General features: G+C 37.7%; 4 protein-coding genes across 4 annotated transcripts; 2 read left to right on the top strand and 2 right to left on the bottom strand.

The window, feature by feature from the left end:
• Nucleotides 1-347: 347 nt before the first annotated feature.
• LOC132103581 (dehydrogenase/reductase SDR family member 4-like) lies at nucleotides 348-6,061 on the top strand. Its single transcript, XM_059508687.1, has 9 exons — nucleotides 348-558; nucleotides 899-1,023; nucleotides 1,226-1,403; nucleotides 3,422-3,523; nucleotides 4,551-4,621; nucleotides 4,719-4,770; nucleotides 4,904-5,038; nucleotides 5,369-5,424; nucleotides 5,789-6,061. Exons 2-9 carry the CDS (start codon nucleotides 902-904, stop codon nucleotides 5,901-5,903), a joined length of 831 nt encoding a protein of 276 aa, XP_059364670.1. The 5' UTR covers nucleotides 348-558; nucleotides 899-901; the 3' UTR covers nucleotides 5,904-6,061.
• Nucleotides 6,062-7,604: 1,543 nt separating this feature from the next.
• LOC132103572 (TERF1-interacting nuclear factor 2-like) lies at nucleotides 7,605-11,791 on the bottom strand. Its single transcript, XM_059508679.1, has 7 exons — nucleotides 11,514-11,791; nucleotides 10,851-11,053; nucleotides 10,503-10,601; nucleotides 10,248-10,343; nucleotides 9,889-9,999; nucleotides 8,274-8,394; nucleotides 7,605-8,151 (listed from the first exon to the last, which is right to left on the bottom strand). Exons 1-7 carry the CDS (start codon nucleotides 11,542-11,544, stop codon nucleotides 7,880-7,882), a joined length of 933 nt encoding a protein of 310 aa, XP_059364662.1. The 5' UTR covers nucleotides 11,545-11,791; the 3' UTR covers nucleotides 7,605-7,879.
• A 305-nt stretch (nucleotides 11,792-12,096) lies between these two features.
• LOC132103560 (lipid transferase CIDEB-like) lies at nucleotides 12,097-15,004 on the top strand. The gene is made up of 5 exons (XM_059508672.1): nucleotides 12,097-12,321; nucleotides 13,308-13,422; nucleotides 13,694-13,843; nucleotides 14,078-14,271; nucleotides 14,381-15,004. Exons 1-5 carry the CDS (start codon nucleotides 12,296-12,298, stop codon nucleotides 14,520-14,522), a joined length of 627 nt encoding a protein of 208 aa, XP_059364655.1. The 5' UTR covers nucleotides 12,097-12,295; the 3' UTR covers nucleotides 14,523-15,004.
• A 238-nt stretch (nucleotides 15,005-15,242) lies between these two features.
• Nucleotides 15,243-20,690, bottom strand: LOC132103549 (zinc fingers and homeoboxes protein 1-like). Its single transcript, XM_059508665.1, has 2 exons — nucleotides 19,956-20,690; nucleotides 15,243-17,868 (listed from the first exon to the last, which is right to left on the bottom strand). Exons 1-2 carry the CDS (start codon nucleotides 20,244-20,246, stop codon nucleotides 16,009-16,011), a joined length of 2,151 nt encoding a protein of 716 aa, XP_059364648.1. The 5' UTR covers nucleotides 20,247-20,690; the 3' UTR covers nucleotides 15,243-16,008.
• Between the last annotated feature and the right edge of the window lie 1,898 nt (nucleotides 20,691-22,588).

Here is a 22,588-nt window from a genome sequence, read left to right as displayed (position 1 = left end):
ACACCCAGAGCAGTGGGCAGCCATTTATGCTGCGGCGCCCGGGGAGCAGTTGGGGGTTCGATGCCTTGCTCAAGGGCACCTAAGTCGTGGTATTGATGGTGGAGAGAGCACTGTACATGCACTCCCCCCACCCACAATTCCTGCCAGCCCGGGACTCGAACTCACAACCTTTCGATTGGGAGTCCGACTCTCTAACCATTAGGCCACGACTTCCCAATGTATTGGAAAATGTAAATGTAAATACAGAAATGCATTGCCATTTTACATATTGCATTGTCATTTTGCATATTACATTCCAAATTGAATATCGCTACCCATATGCTTCCATAGCCATCGAATTGCACATACGCTGAAGAATGAAATAGGATAATCACTATTCAGAAGCATCTTTCCAGACCAATAAGAGACAACTTCCGGACTGTTTATCACCGCCCTTTCTCAGAGTCACAATGCCCATTCTACCAGTTTGTAATATTTTTATGGTACTGACGTAAGAGAGGCGTTAATTTTTATTACTTGCGAAGTGTCGCCGGTACAACAGACCTTCTCAGCTCGCAGGTAAAGCTCTATTTCTTCTTACTAACCTATATGTCACAATTATTATTCATAATTTAGGAAGATTTAAAACAACTTGATTCGCTCCAACCATGTTGTGCAGTCAGCTCTGTTTAAGTACTGTTAACGTTAAGCAGCATAACTTAACTGGTTTCTGAAGTACTTCACTTAAGCACTTTCTCACCTCAACTGCCTGTCACTGAACGTAATTAATGTTATCGGGAAAACTGTTCTGTGCATCTATAGCTTTTTCACAGGATGACCTTATAGACCTTTAAACCCACTTTCGTTCGTAGTGCTGTAGCAATTATTATTCAGACTCTCTCTGTCTGTCTGTCTCAAGGCAATGTTGAATTCTGTAACCAGGTGCCTTTGGTCAAATCCTGTTGCTGGCAGAAGAATGATGTCCCATCACATATCACCTAATTTGTCAGGAAGAGTTGCTATAGTAACTGCATCCACAGATGGGTATGATGCTTTATTTCCATTCTTAATTCAACTGTTCTTGAGTTTCAGATCCTTTAAACAAAAGGGTGTGTAGCTGTCACAGCAAAGTAATAACTGGTAATAACTGACAATGCAACTACTAAAACATATGTAAATATAAATTATGCATCCTAAATACTTACACAACATGCTGACAGACCCTTGTACCCACTGATCGTGTCAGGATTGGGCTCGCAGCTGCAGAGGCTTTGGGTCAGAGGGGAGCACATGTGGTCGTGAGCAGTCGACGTCAGGCCAACGTTGACAAGGCTGTTTTACTCCTGCGCAGCAAAAATATAAAAGTTATAGGAACCACATGTAATGTGGGCAAAGCAGAAGATAGAGACAAGCTCATTAATTTGGTGAGGAGTTTCTTTATCGCTCTTTTTAGCAAATATTTAGTTAAAACTTCATACATAGGAATATCTGCCAATGTTATAATGAACCCAAAAGACTGTGGAAACTTGCAAATGTAAAATATATACATGATTAGTAATATGCATTGCTAAGAACTTCATTTGGATAACTTTAAAGGCGATTTTCTGTATATATATATATATATATATATATATATATATATACACACAGTCGTGGCCAAAAGTTTTGAGAATTACATAAATATTAGTTTTCAAAAAGTTTGCTGCTAAACTGCTTTTAGATCTTTGTTTCAGTTGTTTCTGTGATGTACTGAAATATAATTACAAGCACTTCATACGTTTCAAAGGCTTTTATCGACAATTACATGACATTTATGCAAAAAGTCAGTATTTGCAGTGTTGGCCCTTCTTTTTCAGGACCTCTGCAATTCGACTGGGCATGCTCTCAATCAACTTCTGGGCCAAATCCTGACAGATAGCAACCCATTCTTTTATAATCACGTCTTGGAGTTTGTCAGAATTAGTGGGTTTTTGTTTGTCCACCCGCCTCTTGAGGATTGACCACAAGTTCTCAATGGGATTAAGATCTGGGGAGTTTCAAGGCCATGGACCCAAAATTTCAACATTCTGGTCCCCGAGCCACTTAGTTATCACTTTTGCCTTATGGCACGGTGCTCCATCGTGCTGGAAAATGCATTGTTCTTCACCAAACTGTTGTTGGATTGTTGGAAGAAGTTGCTGTTGGAGGGTGTTTTGGTACCATTCTTTATTCATGGCTGTGTTTTTGGGCAGAATTGTGAGTGAGCCCACTCCCTTGGATGAGAAGCAACCCCACACACATGAATGGTGTCAGGATGCTTTACTGTTGGCATGACACAGGACTGATGGTAGCGCTCACCTTTTCTTCTCCGGACAAGCCTTTTTCCAGATGCCCCAAACAATCGGAAAGGGGCTTCATCGGAGAATATGACTTTGCCCCAGTCCTCAGCAGTCCATTCACTATACTTTCTGCAAAGGATCAATCTGTCCCTGATGTTTTTTTTTGGAGAGAAGTGGCTTCTTTGCTGCCCTTCTTGACACCAGGCCATCTTCCAAAAGTCTTCACCTCACTGTGCGTGCAGATGTGCTCACACCTGCCTGCTGCCATTCCTGAGCAAGCTCTGCACTGGTGGCACTCCGATCCCGCAGCTGAATCCTCTTTAGGAGACGATCCTGGCACTTGCTGGACTTTCTTGGACGCCCTGAAGGCTTCTTTACAAGAATTGAACCTCTTTTCTTGAAGTTCTTGATGATCCTATAAATTAAGTAGTTTAGTTGCAATTTAGTTGCAATCTTAGTAGCCACAATATCCTTGCCTGTGAAGCCATTTTTATGCAACGCAATGATGGCTGCATGCGTTTCTTTGCAGGTCACCATGGTTAACAATGGAAGAACAATGATTTCAAGCATCACCCTCCTTTTAACATGTCAAGTCTGCCATTCTAACCCAATCAGCCTGACATAATGATCTCCAGCCTTGTGCTCGTCAACATTCTCACCTGAGTTAACAAGACGATTACTGAAATGATCTCAGCAGGTCCTTTAATGACAGCAATGAAATGCAGTGGAAAGGTTTTTTTGGGATTAAGTTAATTTTCATGGCAAAGAAGGACTATGCAATTCATCTGATCACTTTTCATAACATTCTGGAGTATATGCAAATTGCTATTATAAAAACTTAAGCAGCAACTTTTCCAATTTCCAATATTTATGTAATTCTCAAAACTTTTGGCCACGACTGTATAATTTTTTTTTTTTTTTGCACCCTCAGATTTTCAAATAGCTGTATCTTGACCAAATATTGTCATATTCCAACAAATCATACATGAATGGAAAGCTTATTTATTCAGCTTTCATGTGATGTATACATTTCAATTTTGAGTTTTGGGTTTGTGGGTTTTGTGGTCCAGGGTCACATATATTGTGAATAAATTTTATTTAAATGCTGTTACTTTTTATTGCAGACAGTTGAACAGTGTGGTGGTGTGGACATACTGGTGTCTAATGCAGCTGTGAACCCATTTTTTGGGAACATATTAGAATCCACAGAAGAAGTCTGGGACAAAGTAAGTTATTATCCTTGATTAATTTTTTTCTAAAATATGTATATACACACACACACACTCACCGGCCACTTTATTAGGTACATCTGTTCAATAACTTGGTAACACAAATTGCTAATCAGCCAATCACATGTCAGCAACTGTTGGTGCCAGACGGGCTGGTCTGAGTTTTTTTTTAAAAACTGCTGATCTACTGGGATTAACACGCACAACCCTTTCTAGGGTTTACACAGAATGGTCCAAAAAATAAAAAATATCAATTGAGCGGCAGTTGTGTGGATGAAAATGCCTTGTTGATGTCAGAGGTCAGAGAAGAATGGGCAGACTGGTTAGAGATGATAGAAAGGCAACAGTAACTCAAATAATAACTCGTTAGAACAAAAGGTATGCAGAATACCATCTCTGAACACACAACACGTTGAACCCTGAAGCAGATGGGCTACAGCAGCAGATGACCACATTGGGTGCCGCACCGGTCAGCTAAGAATAGGAAACAGAGGCTACAATTCACACAGGCTCACCAAAATTGGACAATAGAAGATTGGAAAAACGTAGCCTGGTCTGATGAGTCTTGATTTCTGCTGCAACATTCAGATGGTAGGGTCAGAATTTGGTGTAAAGAACATGAAAGCATGGATCCATCCTGCCTTGTCTCAGTGGTTCAGGCTTGTGGTGGTGGTGTAATGGTGTGGGGGATATTTTCTTGGCACACTTTGGGACCCTTAGTACCAATTGAGCATCGTTTAAATACCACAACCGAGCTGAGTATTGTTGCCGACCATGTCCTTCCCTTTATGACTACATCTTCTGATGGCTACTTCCAGCAGGATAATGAACCATGTTACAAAGCTCAAATCATCTCAGTCTGGTTTCTTGAACATGACAATGAGTTCACTTTACTTAAATGGCCCCCAGAGTCACCAGATCTCAATCCAATAGAGCAGATTTGGGAAGTGGTGGAACGGGAGATTCACATCATGGATGTACATAAATATAAATGTCAGTATTGACATTTGCTTTATGTCCACAGATACTTGGAGTAAATGTGAAAGCTTCTTTCCTTCTGACCAAACAGGTTGTGCCTCACATGGAGAAAAGAGGGTGAGACAAGTGAAAAATGTGAGGGGGGAATAGAAAACATAAGTATTTCAAAATAAACTTTAAATCGGAGTCTAACTTAGGACCTTTTCATTTTCAGGGGTGGGTCGGTTGTGATCGTGTCTTCAGTCGCAGGGTACCAGCCAATGCAAGTATGATGTTTACTTGCTCTAAAGTTAATAGCACTAAAGTGGTTTTCATTAATTGGGTTTGTAAACTTTATCAGCTGTTTTTCCATTCAGCACTAGTTGTGAGCTCACCTTGCTGTCACTCTTTGACTCTTAGGGTCTGGGCCCCTATAGTGTGAGTAAGACCGCCCTGCTCGGTTTAACCAAAGCACTTGCTCCTGATCTCGCCCACAGTAACATCCGGATCAACTGTGTTGCCCCTGGCATCATCAAGATGCGTTTTAGTGCCGCTGTAAGGATTTCCTGCACCTTTCGCTTTCAAAGCTTTTTGGAAACTCAGGTTACACTTTATTTTAAGGTGTCCTTGTTACAGTGTAATTATACATATAAGTACTGATTAATAAAACAATTAACAATATGTACTTACTATATGGATAGGGTTTGGCTTAGGGTTACTTGCATGTAATTATGCATAATTCTTATTTTAATAGTAAACACATGCAACAAGGACACCTTAAAACAAAGTGCTACCGAAACTTGTCTTTGTCTAATTATAATTTATAACATCAATTAGTCTTTACAATATTAATCTATATAACCCTTTGCTTCTGTTCTTCTGTAGCTGTGGGAAAATGAGAGTGTGCTTAAAGATGTCTTTAAACAGACAAGCATAAGAAGGTTTGTCAGTTTGCGGTCAAGACAATGAATGAAATTGCTTTAAAACTAATAGTACCGTGGCATAATCACAGCTAGAATGTTATGTCTGAGAATTGCATTATCAAGAGTAGGAAACTGAATTTTGCCACTAGCATTATGTACCACAAAAATATTATATATTTAATATTATTCACCATTGTAGTTTTTTTATACAGCTAAAGTGTATGACTGCATGATTAATAATGTCTTAAAAAACAATGCCATTATCTGTAAGGTAGCATTCAAGTAATTGTCTACAAGCTATTCCTTCATTTTCATAAGCTTTCATTTGTTTGTTGCTTTCTGGTGCAGGAAACCTGATTCTTCTGTAATGTTTGTCTCTTAGACTTGGGCAGCCAGAAGATATAGGTGGTGTGATTGCGTTCCTGTGCTCAGACGAAGCCTCATTCATCACCGGAGAGACTATCACTGTAACCGGAGGCATGAACTGCAGACTTTAAGAGGAGTGGCACAGAGGCATTAACAATAATCATGTACTTGTACATCTGAATGAAACCTTATAATTCAGTGACCCACCACATTTGTAACAGCTGATGCAGAAATTCATGTTTACTTTTAAATGTAATAAAATGATTTGTTTTTTTGTGCTAATTTTGTCACATTCATTTAGTTTTCTGATGTATAGTTTCCAACATTTTTCAACCAGTAAATTGAATTTTCTGGTCGTTTGGGTTTACTGCCATTATTATTTTAAGAATAATTTTTAGCTTAGCTTAAAAAGGAATTAGAAATAGAAACTAGCATGACTGATGATATTTTCAAATTTTCTCTAATGGAGGGCACCTTGTTCAGAATTATTAATTTCCCTCAAAATTAACAAACATCTAGCAGTAAACTAAATTCTTTATTTAAATATATTACATATAACAACAACAATAACAACAACAACATCATTCTACATGATACAGATAGAATTAAAATAAAACAAATGATTATTAATGCACACTTCCTAAAAGCAGGTAGGTTTCATTGGTTACAATTGTACTTCATGACAAGTAACTTCAGATTTGTAAATAAAATCTAAGACTTATGACTAATACAAGTATTATCTATAAAAGCAAACTGCATCAAAGTCTAAGCAAGAATGATGTTCCAATACAACTGCAATGTTGAACAAAACACAGGATTCCAGAACTCCAGCAGCGTGGGCACATATATACCATTCTTTGTTTTGTAATACTGCTGATTGAATAAAAGTAGTCAGATCCAAACACAAAAAGATTAATCTTAAAAAGCCTTTTTGTAAATGATCACTTTCATGTTGTTTAGGAGTTAATTAATTTAATAACCTAGTGCATATAAATAGCATTTTTCAATGCAATATAGACTATGCAAATTTGTTTTTAACATAATATAGGGCCACAAATGATTTATATTTTGTGTGTGTGAACAAAATGTTTGTGAACTTGCTGTAGCTGTGATATTAGTTTGGTTATTAAGTTATATTAGTGACTAGAGGCATTTATCACACAAAAATCTACCTGTAATCTACCACAGGGCTGGTGGAAGCAACGAAGGTGTAGAGACAGATTTTGATCTCGACATTATCTGTGCTCTCATCATCAGAATCACCAATGATGTCATCTGATGACTTAACTGAGGGAGATGGTGTTTCTAACATAGATTAAAAACCAAAACCTACACCTCTGCCATATAAAAGGTAAAAAAAAAGAAAAGAAAGAAAATAAAACTAGTTACCTGGACTACCGACTGGAAGATGCAGAATGAGGGGAATATATGGAGAGCAAATAGAAGTTCTTAGGGAACAAGAAATTTGGATAAGAATGAATTAGAAAATACTGCGCAAACAACAAAAATTTGTAAAATAATAATTAATTATAATAATGATTTCAAATAAACTTCAAAATTAAAATAAAGTCATGTTCTTATGGATTATTTACTGATAAAGTAAGGTGGTTCTCCGGCATTGAACTCAAATCAATACATTTACTCTTGTCTTTTGAAGCAAGCTGGGATGAAGACTTTGTATTTTACTTTTCATCTGACAGATGATTTGGACAGACAGGAAGATTGTTGTCGTTTAATCTGGGATTGATGACTCTCAGTTGGTGCTTCATGCAGGAAATGAGGAGAGCACTCATTTCTGCTTCTTGCTGTGACTCAATGGCCTCAGAGTTTCTCCTAGTGAAATATTTCCTTGTAAAATCTTTCCCTCTTTTTTCATTTCTCACATCAGTCTTTTTTGGGAAATTTGTTGGCTCTCACTATTCCCCTTCTTACTGTTTATTTATTCTTAGCTGCCCTCCTCCTCCTCTTCTTCTTCTACTTCACTTCCGGATGAATGACTGATCACTTGTGACCAGCATATTCCTGACAAAATACTCCTCTTCAGGATCCTTCTCAAAACCTGTTTTTTAGAACATGATCTTTGTTTGCTTCTTGTATTTCTGGACATTTAAGAAGCTGTTTCAACTTCTTGTCCTAAACTTGCTACCCTCTCACTTTTTTTGGGGAGAGTGTCATTGGAAATGGACCCAATAACTGGTGCGACCTGTGACTGGGCGTTCTTCTCTGCTCTGTGAGAGGTTCTGGGTGTTGACGGGGCAGGATTTGTGACCCTGTTGCATAAGGAAGTGGATTCCGATTGGATGGTCTGCAACACTCTACCAGAAAGACGGAGGGAAAGGGAAGACAGGATCACATCCCCAGTAGATGACAGAAGAGATGCTGAAACATAGAGAAGGAAAGAAAAACAGAGGATGACAAGACAGATGCTTACGGGCATAAAAGGAAAGAATTCAAGCTTTTGCTTCCAGACAAGCAATGACTTGATGATCTCCCAGACAGACCTGAGCCGAGGTGTCCAAGGCATCTTTCATGCTGCAGCAGCGTCCTGAGGAGCTGGGGCTGCGATGCAGAGCGCGCACACTCCTCCAGAACAGCAGGGGCACTACTGAGCCACGAGACTGTCTGAATAAGACATCACAATACAAAATGGTGAGCATTGAACAAAGAAAACCGTGGCAGCAGCATTAGCACTCGCAATCAGCATTTGACAAAGCGGGGCACTAGTCAGCAAGTGCACACTTGAATACTTTAATCAGGCAATTCACTTCTTTAATTTAGAAAATTATAATCAAATATGTGTAAAGGACCATACTTGGAACTCACGCTCGAAAATCTCTCTTTTTTATTATTGAACATTAATTACATGATATATAAAGCATTACAAAATTTATAAAAAGTTCACAAGTAAAAAAAAATTATATTAAAGGCAGGGTAGGTAAAAAATGTATAAACAACTTTCTTCCAAATTTGTTTAAACTTTCTATATATATCAATGCATAATTAAAATGTAAGTACTCTGATAAAAAGAGTATAAAAATCGAGTGACTCTAGACCGTTTAATCTGTATTAAACACAGCTCATTATTTCCATTCGGGACGAAACATAGGATTGGCTTAGGTGACTGTCACTCTCTCGCAACCATGGCAACCACCCTTTTGCCACACATGACCTGCCCACTTGCGCACGCACGTTTGATTTGAGGAATTCAAGAGGCACGGATCCTAGGAATACCAAAACAATGGCAGAGAAACATCAAGCAAAATTCACAATACCGGCCTATGCAGTTAGTGAAGGCAAACCAGGCAAAAAAAGGAAGACAGTAACAGTACAAGAAAAGGCAATGAACAAAAAGTCTTTGGATAAACAAAGAAATAAAACGTGAGTTAATATCGGCGTGGCTTTCCAGCGATGGCGAGAACTGAGGGAACTCAAGGGGCTGAAAAGTGACTCCTTGATGGCTTTATTTCTGCTGGACAGGTAAGTCTTTCTTTTTGTATTTTGATCATACATATTTTTTTGTTTATTTTTTCATGAAGCATGTGTCATTAGCACACGTAGCTGCGTAATATAACATTACTTAGCGAGCCTTAGTAGAGACGATAAATAATCCAGCCCAGAAAGGAGGGGGTGGAGTGATTGGAAATAATGAGCTGTCTTTAAAACAGTCGTGAGAGGTCTACAGACACTCGATTTTTATACTTTCTTTTTCAGAGTACCTACATTTTAATTATGTATTGATATATAAATAAAGTTTAAACAAATTTGGAAAAAAAGTTTTATACATTTTTTACCTACCCTGCCTTTAAGGCAGTGTGCCAGAAAGTGTTTCAAACTTTCTAAATATTTTAGACAATTTTACCAACAATAAAACGTATAATTAAAAAAGAAAAAAAAGAAAAAAGTAAACAATATTCGCATGTGACCCCCCCCCCCCCCTTACTATTATGCCATGACAGCACCAAAGGTTAATTTCATGGCATGAACAGAGTATCTTAAATTACAAACACAAACAACAACAACTACAACATACTCTAACAGCAATGGAAGAAAAAAAATTCTGATATACATAAAACCAAAAAAAAAGGGTTTTGTTCTGAACCTTATAATGAATTATACCTGAGCAAGATCTGGAATTGGTAATAGTTTATCCAGTCGAATTAGAAACTCCAACAATAATTTCTCTAGATTGGCCACATAGTTTCCTCCATAGTGAAGATGGAATTCCTCCTGGAGTTAAAGACAAAACTATGTTTGTGTACATGAATAAAAGTTTGCATTAATTGAAGATTTCTAGGCTTTTACCAACCAGTGACAGATAATTTAGAAACGCCTTCTGTCACTGACAGACAAATTATAAAAAATGATATAAATGAAAAAAAAAAGTTTAAAGCACTCTCATGAAAACATATCAGGTGAAAGATGTCAATGAGTATTTGTGGAGCAGTTCTCAGAGTTTTTGTGTGTGTTTGTTTTACCTTGAAAAACAGTTTTCTGGCTGCTGCATTCTTCAAGAGAGAGTACACCAGGGTCTGAAAATTGCGTTTAGCTTCTTCCACCTTTTGATCCTTCACCTGAGGATAAAGAAAGGTGCAGTACTTGTTGTCGCATGTAACTCTTGTGAAATTATATCCAAGAACACTATTTAACTTCTAAAGAAGCTAGATGAGAATAAAACTGGAAAACATGATGAGACAAACAAGACACTGCACCAGTGACAGGGCCAAACTCACCTTTCCGATGGGAATGGAGGATTCTAGCAGCTTGTGCAGCTCCTGGAGGACACGCTGAGCATCAGGAGGATCTGACTGACGAAGCTCTTCCAAGATCATCTTAGGTTAGCAGGATAAAAAGCAAAGAAATATCTTTACTATTCACAGACTAAAAACCTTAGAAAACAACAAAGTTTCAATATATGACGGAGACTACTTCACTGAACCACATGTAGCTTAAACAGTAATGGACAATGTACAGTGCATGTGTACATAACTGAGAATAACAAAGATGGCAGCGTAAAAAAAAGTACATGCTACTGGTGTTTTTTCATATGTGATGCAGGCAGTACTTTTCAGTAATCTCACCAGTGCCCGCAAACCAATTGTCAGCCTGGCCTGATGTCTGTAATAGAGCAGGCCCGGGACAGTCTCACAAAGTGATGTTATGGTCTCCTCCAGTTTCCCATAATGCACTGTGTCTCTCTGCAGCATCACTTTCCACATGGCTGCGGACATCAGGCGTAAAGATGGAGCGATGAGCCGCAGTGCTGACAGGGGTAGAGGGGGGTCTGTAGAAAATAAGTAATAATCTGAAGATCCAATAATCTGAAACAATTAGAATAAGAAATCTGTACTGCAACTCATTGATTTATTATCATCATGTTATCGTATATATATATATATATATATATATATATATATATATATATATATATATATATATATATATATATATATATAAAGAGAGAGAGAGAAAGAGAGAGAATTATTTTATATTTCAGCATGTCAGTGCTCAAAATGTCAAGTCAACTACCCATATAGACATTAATTCTAGATATTAACTGCTCTGATATTCACTTCTTTAACTAACGTTAGATGTACGCTTCTCAGTTAACATGTTAGCTGGACTAAATCTGCATAGAAAATCCCTCACATCTAAAAACAAACGCACTACAGAGAAATGCATAACATACGATAATTCTTCTTTTAATAGATTTTTACCAACTAAGTTACACTGCACAGACCCACCTTCATTCATAGCGTTAGTCGCTGTTTTCATTGCCTCTCCGTCCAGAAAATAAACAACTCTGGTGTTCTGGGAATCGCTTAACGTTATTTGATACAACTCGAACTAGAAGTCATCCGCAAAATGTATTTTAACAACACGGTGTGTAGCTTTCTGTCCTTTGATCTATATTTACATCCAATACGCCACGTTTATAAAAACAACTGATGATTCATAAGAACGTAATAATGGTCGCGGTAGGAATACATTTCTCGCGCCAAAATGACGAAATGCTGTTTCCGGTCTGAAGTATGTAAAGAGGAGAGCTTTTTTTCTTCTTTTTTTCTTTCTTTTTTTTTAACTCATTAGGGACAAATTTCTTTCTTTTTTTTTTTAAACAATGCCTGGTTTCTTTTGCATTTTATTATGAGGTGTAGACAAAAAAAATGTTTTGGCTTTTGTTTTGACGATTTTAAGTACTGTAGAATCCCAAGGAAAAATAACTTTTACAACGTTAACCAGCCTCCCTACCTACATCATTCTACATAATTCAAACTTTGGCTCCTAAACACACAAGTGCAATCTGAGAAGAGACCTTGCCCAATGACAAAGGCAATCAGGATAAATCATCCAGCAAAGTCAAAGTCCACTTGGCTAGCATCACACAACACATTATTGTCAAAAAGATATTCTCCAACAGCTGTTACTCAGTATCACTAGTTTACCTCAAACGGTCAAACAGAGGCAAAAAGGACTGTACACAACTCAAACAGAGGTGACAGGCAGAAGACCTCAACCACAGATCATGGAAACAACAGCCTCCCTGTTCAAGTGAGTTTAGAAAATATTATTTTGTTTATTCAATACTGTTATTTACAATATGCCTATTTATCTTCTGAAGTATGCTTTGAGTAAGACAGTCAGATTTACATTTGATCGAAGTTCTTAGTAAATATACAAAAATACAAACATATTTAGTTTAATTAGTTTTATCAGTCTTTGTCCTTAGCTTTAACATTGGACTTTAACTGTTGGTCTCTCTCAGGACATTTGTTTAATTTCAATAACAGCTCTTTAGATAAGACAGAGTCTGATAACAGCCATGTGCTGTCTGTGCTTGTCCCACTTTTAAAGCAGTCATTGATTATTCTAGGAAAATCATTATTTACACATCCTCATGTTGTTCCAAACCTCCATGGGTTTCTTTCTATCATGGAATACACACACTCACAAAAAAAAAAAAAAAAAAAGATTTTGAAGAATCATCTTGGTCACTTATATCAGGTACTGTTGTTTTCAAACTTCAAAAAAGACACAAAAACGCCAAATATGTATTTTATATCATTATTCAAGTGATATTTTAGTGGTAATCTTTCCTTTTAGTGAACAGTGATCAGATCAGTCTGATTTGTCACTTTATGCGATGCTTCCAATTGTTTACCAATTTAGGCATAATTATTTTCCCCTTGAAAATGGCAAGAAGAGCTAAGGGGGACATTAAGATTTACAGGGATGTCAGTAAATATCAAATTTAGATTTTTTTCTATACAAAGCTTTCACATGGCTTCATAAGACTTGACATTTAGTATATACAGTAAGCCATATGAACCAAGACCAACAATACAATTCTTCAAAATCCTTCCAAGGAAGAAAGTCATACAACATGAGGGTAAGTAAATAATTAAGCATTATCGTGCTAACTTTTCCTTTAAGTGGACTTTTCTACATTGACTCTTGACAAAACCACCATTTTTTGTACTCTATTTTGTCTTTGACGTTTTGCCTCCCCCCTCATTGCCCTCGGCTCTTTCTCTCAGGTCAGTGTCCCGGCGGGTATGGTCGCCCCCTCAGCGTCCATTCAGAGTCTGTTCCTGGAACAGAGAGGTCAAAAAAGGAGTCACTGCTGGAACTCTAGAGGAGCTCAAAGAGAAGGTAGGAAATAAACATCATTCAACTGGAAGTTTTGTCGCTTACCTAAAAGGGCTTTTTAATGTAGACACATTGGTTAAGCTCACCTCTAGGGCTTTGCAGTGGTTTTTTCTGTGTGTAGCGCCCCCTGCCCTATGTTAAACAGAAACTCAACCAGTTTTCTAGACATCCTACAATGTCCAGGATATCTGAGAACTTTTACAGACATTGATCATAAACATTTTTGGTGCATTTAAACATTGTGGGGCATTTTGTACTGTGATTCTTACCACAGGCAGCCCAGGCTCTCTTGATATCTACTGAGCTGACTTTGGTGTGTGAAGAGGATGGGACAGAGGTTGACTCAGAAGAGTTCCTCTTAGCCCTGCCAGACAACATCGTTTTCATGGCCTTGACAACTGGAGAAATCTGGAAACCTCACCCTGTATGTGTATTTGTTTTTTTTCATGCAGAATGTTTTTTTCCATCTTGATTATACCGCTTATCTGACTGACTTCTTTAACATTAGAAAGGTGGTAGTATGCATCACATGTATACTTATCACACATCTTATTATGAGGCAAAAATTTTACTAAATCAAAGACTTTCTTAAGGTTTCAGTCACTTATGAATGTTGTTTCATTTGCATCATTATCTTTATTTCTTCTAACCCTCCTAGTTACGTCAAAGGGGTGGAAACAATCCAGGTGATAGTAAACCAAGGACAGGAAAAGACATTGCTCAGATCACCTTTGATCTTTACCGTACGCACCCCAAAGATGTATTCGGCTCGCTGAATGTGAAAGCCACATTCAAAGGGCTCTACTCTGTCAGTGCAGATTTCCAATGTATGGGGCCAAAGAAAGTCCTGAGGTAAACAGACTAAAGGTGGAAACTCGTAAGCACTTTAATGGTTTGTTTTACCATTTATTTGTAAAAAAAAAAATACTGAATTGTATCCTACATTACTGTTGTATCACAGGGAGGCCCTCAGAGTCATGTCCACTCTCCTCCATGCTGCTGGACACTTACTGATCTCATCTGCTGCTGTGATTCGCCGTATCATCCAAGGGGCGGATCTTCTTCAAGCCCAGCATGACAAACCTATCAAGTATTGGGAATAACTGGAGAAACTTGGAATTTATAGGACATGAATCTGAGATCACGAATGTAACTGAGGGATGATTTTTTTCTGGAGGGTTTTTTCTAAAATATTTCCTAGATCATTTTATATGATAACTCTACGGTTTATTTTAACATTAATGCATTAGGTATAATGAATGAACAACAATTTTGCAATATTAATTAATCTAGGTAAATGTTAATTTATACACCACACTTGGTGGTAATTTATTCCTCTGATGGTAAGCTGAATTTTTAGCAGCCATGAATTCAGTCTGCAATATGACACAAGTGATCCCAATATTTCTTATTAATGGGAATCACGAATGGAGGTTCAGAAGAGCAGCATTTATTTGTTAGTTGATACCTAATGCATTAAATTGTTAATGATTTTTATTGTAAATTGTACTTTGTTGGTTTAATGATAAATTGCTCCAGGAAAATGCTTGTTTCTATGAAAACTGCTCTTTAGGAGTGATTTTTTTTTTATTCTTAGTCTAGGACCACCCAGTGTTACTTCTGTGTTTGACCTTGTTTATAAATGTTTATTTCAACTTTACCATTCAATATTTTTATGTTATAGACTGTATAATTTCATCTTCCTCATTTTGTAAGTCGCTTTGGATAAAAGCATAAGCTAAATGATTAAATGTAAATATTATGTAAATACAAAATTGTCATTATAGTGAATGTTTAGAAAAAGGAAAGATTAAATATTAAAATGTTTTAAGATCAATTTATTAAGTAAAACCAAACTGGTACAAAAAGCTTCAGCACAAAAAAGGTAAGTCTCTCTAGCCAGCTTACTCAATGCATAGACTAACAAACTCCATATAGTGACTACTCAAGATTTTAATTAGTCTACAAATTATATTATTAATAATAAAATCACAAGTAATGAAATTGATGGGGGTTGTGTTGGAGGAAATAAAGCACATAAATTATGTAGTATTATGTCAGCACTATGTTTCTGTCAAAGAAACATTTCTGTAGCACACTGGATCTAAAAGTTTGCAGTTATGTTTATAACCTTAAATACAATTGACTTTTGTAAAAGCAAAAATCTACATATCTAAGCTCGAAGTGCAACTTAAACATGAAAATGGCAACACGCATGCATTCACTCTGTTGAGTCACACTGAACAGACCTCTGATAAAACAAGCGACATAACAAAATGCATTGTACAGTCATTCAGTGCCTTGTCATATACAATTTAGTTTCAGTTACTTTAAAAGGTAGATATTCTAATACTAAATATTTTAGATTCAAGTAAGATGCTTAGTTTTGGAGTTACATATTGCATAACAATGTTGTGAGAGGTTCTACAAGACCCTGGATCATAGCATTAATCTGAAATGGAAATATCCAGACAGGTTAAAGGAGGGAAAAAAAGGTTTTGTGTAACATCTTTGGCAGTGATGTGGAATTCAGTTTCCATTTATCTGCACAGCTACAAATGCCATCTCAAACTGACTTTGCTTCTGAGGTCAGAGTTCACCCTCAGGCAAAACTGGGGTACTTTCCCTAAAAAGTTCATTCCATGTTGCGGCTTTGCCCCCTCCACCTTGGTTAATTAATGTAGAATCACCCAAACTCAACCCAGAGCCTACCTTCTCAAATGAGACTTTCCCCCTTGAATAATTCCCACCCCTTTTCTGCTGTTCCATTATAACTTCAATGATACGTTCCCTCTCCTCTGAGGTCATCCAGCGCATCTGATTGTGTTTAATATGATAACGCGTGTCTCCGTACCACTGGATAATCTCTGTCCGCGTCAAACCAGTCTTCTTCTGGAGTATCAGGTAATCGTCGCTTGTGGGCCACTGGCAGCGTAGGAAGTTCTGCCGCAACATTTCCAACTGTTCCCTCGTCTTCTTACGAAGTCGCACGTTCGGTTCTACCCGGCCACGGAGGAATGATGGAGAAGGCGAAGGAGAGGGAGAGACGTCTGCAGAATATTGTTGAACGGAAGCACTGCCGTTATCAAACTCACCTTCATCACTTACTTCCTCCTTGGTTTCAATTGATTGGCCTACTGGTCCCTCATCGTCAGCCAAATCTACATCAACCTCAAACCCTGCCCCTGTGTCGTCAGCCTCGTCGTTGTTGTAAAAATCAGCACTAGGTAGAACATCGTTCTCCTGCTCAGTGTGAGAGTTCTGTTGCACCAGCTGGGAAGACCGATTTTGGCTTGCAAGCTTGACTAGCCATGCCCTTCCGTTCTTGCGAAGCTGGTAACGGCTGTCTGCGAACCATTTGCGAATTTCTCGCCGATTTAGTCCAGTCATTTTCTGGAGCCGCTGAACTTCGCCGTCAGAGGGCCAAGACTTCTGTACAAAACTGCGGCGCAGGGCCATCAGCTGTGCTTTCGTTTTTTTCCCTGGTAAGCAGGGTATAGACTGTGAAAGCTCAGGAAACTCGGGGTACGACATTGCAGTGTGTTGGACGTTCGATGTTGGACGGCCATAGGAATCGCGCAGTTGGACTCCAGTATTGTGAGGCGTTAGGTTTCTACTATCATTTTGGAATTGAAGATTAACTTGAGGAACTTGGGATGCAGGTCCATGACCGTTTTTGTACACAACATTAGCACTGTGCAACTGCTGCTCAAAGTTATTGGATTGCGAAGTATTATTCTGGCTAAAATGCAAGCGGTTTTGGTCATTGGTTATGTGCTGAGGAACAGTTCGGCTGGGTTTAGGCATCTGGTCTCTCTGACCTACATGGGCATTTGCCGCAGACGGTGGTATAAAAACCTGTTTAGATTCATCACGTCTTACACAATCCTCCTCGTCGTTTATTTCCACACACTCCTCGGCAACCGCTCCTTTCTGAATGTGCCACAGCTTGCGCCGCGTCTCTTGGATGTCGTCGTCAGCCCAGCTGATCCCATAACGTACCCGCTGCATCATGAACCAGGCTTTAACACGCTCCGGCGGTAATGCACACTTTCGAGCTAGAGCGCTTGCCTCCTGCGATGTGGGGTAAGGGAATGCATTAAATGCTTCTACAAGATCTGACATGGCATCCAGCTCGTGGACCTGCTCCGCGCGCACCCAGATAAGCTTTAACCCATCGGATACCAATGGAAGACAAACCAGGTTAGTCTGGTTGTGGGTCGCTGTGCCAGAGGAGACCGTTTGCCTCTTTTGGCAGGACTCCTTAGACCCTGAAGAGCAGGGTGACTTCTCCTGGGGTAACTCGGGGGATGAGATCTGTGATTCTTCAGGAGCAGGTGAGTCGTCCATCTTCTCTTCCTGTTCTTTGGGATCCATGGAGGATGAGGTCTCATTTGAGTCCTCGGGAGTCTGAAGAGAAGCAGATTCTGTTCCCTCAATGGTGACTGGCTGAAAGGAATGAGATCAAGAAATATGAATACAAATGTTACTTTTGGAGAACCTCCAAATGTACAAAAAGTTAACTGGTTATTTGTGAGCAATTAATGACCTAATCACATATGCATAACAGGGGAGAAAGACGATTGCGATTTCTGCCTACTTTAAAACTAGACAAAGATATGTGAGAGTGTGCTATATTATAAATATTGACATCTAAAGAGCAGGCAATGTGCAGTTTGTGTGGTAATTTCCTATGAGTTTTAATCATTTCAATTTGAGTCAAATAAGGTATGTTACTGTTACTGAAAACATGTTAAAGTCACAAACAGTCAAAATTTAAATGCTGTTGTGTGTAAGCTGCTAAAATTGAACATTATATATATATATATATATTTGTGTGTGTGTGTTTATATTATATATATATATATATATATATATATATATATATATATATAATATATATATATATATAAAATTTCCTAAAATTCAAGGTCACTGCTTATTCCTAGTTGAAGTTATCCTAACACGAGTAGAAGGGCAGTTTTTTTAAGCACATTTCTAAAGCATAGTATAATTTTTTTTTTATTAGATATTTGAAAAATAACTATGATCAAAATTAGAGTGCACTTACAGATACCTCATACGCCACATCCACACGAAGCCAGAGCTTTCCCTATCCAATCTTTTTTTTCCTTGTTCTCGTCTCAAAAAATGTTTCCGTACATATGAAACCAACTTAAAACTATGTAGTATACATGCCAGAGCGGCGCTATAATTATGCAACAGAGATACACTTAAAACGGTAAGAAGATTTGGAGCATGCACATAAACCTTGCACGTTGTATACAAACATTTTTGCTAAAGTAAAGCGAATAGGCTCAGTTGTTTCTGTAGCATGAACACAAGCATGTAGTCCGCAGACCAAGAGGTAGGGTGATGACATCATCGTTTCACATAATATACGGCCTGGGTGTACACATGAAAATGCAAGGGAGTTATTTTCAGATTTATTCACTATGGCAGAAGAAAGTGTCATGGTTTGGGGGAAGTTTTCTGCAGCAGGAGTTGGGCCTCTTATAAAGCTACATGGCAGGGTGAATGCAAATGTTTAGCAGAACGTCCTTCAGCCACATGTATTTATTTCCCTGTAAGCATCTCCCAATCAGCCTGAAATTTCCATGCAAGACAATGACCCGGCACATTGCTAAATGGGTAAAGCTGTAGTGTGAGAAACTAGTGATGTCCTGCTGCCTGAGATGTGTTTTGGTCACTCAAAGCAGGGGCCTCTACACTTCCTACTACTTTCTGACAGCTGTAACCCTCCAAAACATCAGTGGTTACTGATTTCTAATTTTGATCTCTGTAATTTCCACAAAATAAAGTTTTTTCCTGATCAGCCTTGGTTATGTCAAACATGTTAGTGGAACAGAGGTATACCTACAGCTACGGGGGAGTCGTGGCCAAGTGGTTGGAGAGTTTGACTCCTATCCCTAAGGTTGTGGGTTCGGGTATCGGGCGAGTTTGGGGCCCTTGAGCAAGGCACCGAACCCCAACTGCTCCCCCGGCACCGCAGCATAAATGGCTGCCCACTGCTCCGGGTGTGTGCACTTTGGATGGGTTAAATGCAGAGCACAAATTCTGAGTATGGGTCACTTTCACTAATATTCCTTCATATTTTGAGCGACGAAGATTTAAATAAAAAATCTTGTTCTAACATCTCCACTGTATGTATATATAAACTGCTAATTCTGTTCCAGGTTTTACAGCTATAAATTGAACAGCTCAAAAATGCCTTTCTTTTGCCAGAAACAATAATCAATCACAGTACAATAGTTAAGGTTACCTAAATATCCGATACACATTAGCACTTTAATATGTAAACTTAAAACCCATAGGAGAGATGGGGCTATTGCATTTACCAAGTATAAATAATTTATAATAAACACTAACATTCCATTTAAAAAAAAGGAACTGGGTCAGGTCTATATTTTTGGACAGTAATGTTGATCCAGGAACATGTCTTACATGGCAAAATCATGGCGACCCAAACTCATGCACATCGTTAAATACTGACAAGAAAACAACATTTTACTTACTTTATCCTTAACAGTGCTCTTTTCCAGGTCACCATTCAAGCATTCCAAATCATCCTCTGGCGCATCACCGCACGCGCTCCTCGCCGAGTCAGAGAGACTGGTGACCGGATGAGCTGCGTGCAGGTGCTGACTGAGACATTTCACGTCTCGCGCTTTATAACTACAAATCCGGCACTCGTATGCATCCTTAACCGTCTTCTCCCCGGCATCTCCTCCAGGCTTTTCCGCTGAGTCTGGAGGTGAAGATAGCGTACTTGTGCTCTCGAGCTGCGGAGCTGCACAATGCTCCATGGCAACCTATGCACGAGCGAGCCAAGACGCAATTCATACAAGCGAACACACACTAGACAGCTAAAATCCTCCCGCAACAAAGTCGGTGTGCAATACCCCCAAGGATGCAACTTGTTTTATTTTGAATAAAACAATCGTACACGGACTCAACATGCAAGAGTTGAAGGCTGAATCCTAGTTTATGGCCACACTGGTCTGAATATGGAACAAAGGCTGGCTAGCCAGCGAGCTAGCACAGGAGCTTTGGTGCTGCCTTCACAGATGCATAAAAACTATAAAACAAAAATAATAATTAGGCAGCTCAAATGCAAACCGGTTTATTTATTGTTTTTCTAATGTAGTTACTTAAGAAATAAGGAAATTAAAAGAAGCGTCATTCCCTGCTGATCGCACTCGCCTTCGGGTCGCACCACGGTAGCCCAGAAAGTAGCCTTGAGGTTTGGTTTGTCGCATCCTCCCAGCGTGAAGCCAGAGAGGCTTCAAAATAAAAGTTCATTGACAGCCGCTCTCTTTTCTGTTTTTGCGATGGTAAAATAGCTTTGCATTAACCAAACACTAGTAACTGTATATAAACATACACATTTGCACACATACAGAGACGAATAAATAATAATAATAATAATTAATTAAATTAATTTTAAATATAAATAATAAAGAACAGGTTATATCTACATTATACTGTACATTATCATACATATGCACACACACACACACACACACACACACACACACACATATATATATATATATATATATATATATATATATATATATATATATATATATATATATATACATACATACATAAGTATACACAGACACGTATATATATATATATATATATATATATATATATATATATATATATATATATATATATATATATATATATATATATACGTGTGTGTGTATACATATGTATGTATGAAAAATGTATAACTTGATTCTAAATATGCATATTTAAAATATCAATATTTTAGATTTTCTTCTTTGTCATTTAACTTTTTATTTGCTGTTTTACACTATGGAATTTACTCCACATTGACATGTTGGTTGCCAATTATGATAACTTTTTGTATTTTTAAAGGGAAAATTGCAAACTGATTTTTATCTAGGGCAAAAATAAAACATTAAAACCATTTTAAAAAAATCACAGAAATAAAATATAAAAGCATGGTAAGAAGTTCTCAAGACAGTTTTAATGTGAACTTTATATCACAAAATCATCACACAAAAAATCATCCCATGGGACATGAAAGTTCAAGTTAAAAGTTTTTATTGGTAATAGTGCACATTTTGTGCAGTATTCATAATCTTTATTTAATATTTAAACAAAAATTTAATATTGCATTGCATGCAGTTCTACTGCTTTTATTTATAAATAAATTGAAATTCATATCACACATATCTGTATGGTCCTAAAGATGATCTGAAGCACAGGTTACTATGGAGGGAGGTAACGTGAGATAACGTGACAATAAAGACATTCATAATATTACAAAAAAAATTATGTGACACTGAAGACTGGAATAATGGCTGCTGAACATTCAGCAGGAATAAATTTTATTTCAAAATATATTAAAATAACATTAATTTTTTTATATAAAAAGATTCACAATATTACAGCTTAACTATATTTTTGTGTAAATAAATAAATAAAAGTATAAGAGACTTCTTTCTAAAACATTAAAAAATTGTATCAACCCCAAACTTTTGAATGGTCCTGTATATAAAGGGAAAACACATTCTGTAAGAAAATACAAGAAAAACAGGAGGTTGTATTAAAACATAATGCCTTAATGTTTCTCAGTCCTGAAAAATCATTGAGGTATATGAGAAATATCATCCTCTTTCTGGTGTATGTTTGTGTTCCAGGTGTCTGGGTGTGTTTCTTGGCTTGTGCCCAGAGTACAGCTTGGTTCTGGAGGATGAACTGGGTGTATGTGGGTGAGCTGAGGGTATTCTGGATGTTTGCTCCTTTGCCAAACAATGTCAGGCCAACCGGCGACCTGCTATGAAGGACAAATATCCTTCCCACCCCATGGAGCAAGTGGACATAGTGCAACAAAGGGAAGCGTTAAAGCTAAAACCACAGCCACACTTTAGACACACATTATATGTGTAATAATTAAGATTATTGAAATTGTTAATAATTGTAAGAATAAAAAGTCAACAGACGTGAACGATATTGATATGGTTTTAATTAAGGATATCATTGGTGCAATTGTTAAACTGTTAACTCATATTTATAATTTGTCTTTCAAAACAGGTGTATTCCCAAGCAAAATGAAAATTGCTAAAATCATTCCACTATATAAATCTGGAGAGAGAAATAAATTCAC

Source organism: Carassius carassius, chromosome 2, assembly GCF_963082965.1.
Source record: "Carassius carassius chromosome 2, fCarCar2.1, whole genome shotgun sequence".
In the NCBI taxonomy this organism is placed as follows: Eukaryota; Metazoa; Chordata; class Actinopteri; order Cypriniformes; family Cyprinidae; genus Carassius; species Carassius carassius.
The sequence above is the reverse complement of the archived record's forward strand: the minus strand, read 5'-3'. Positions and strand labels throughout refer to the sequence as shown.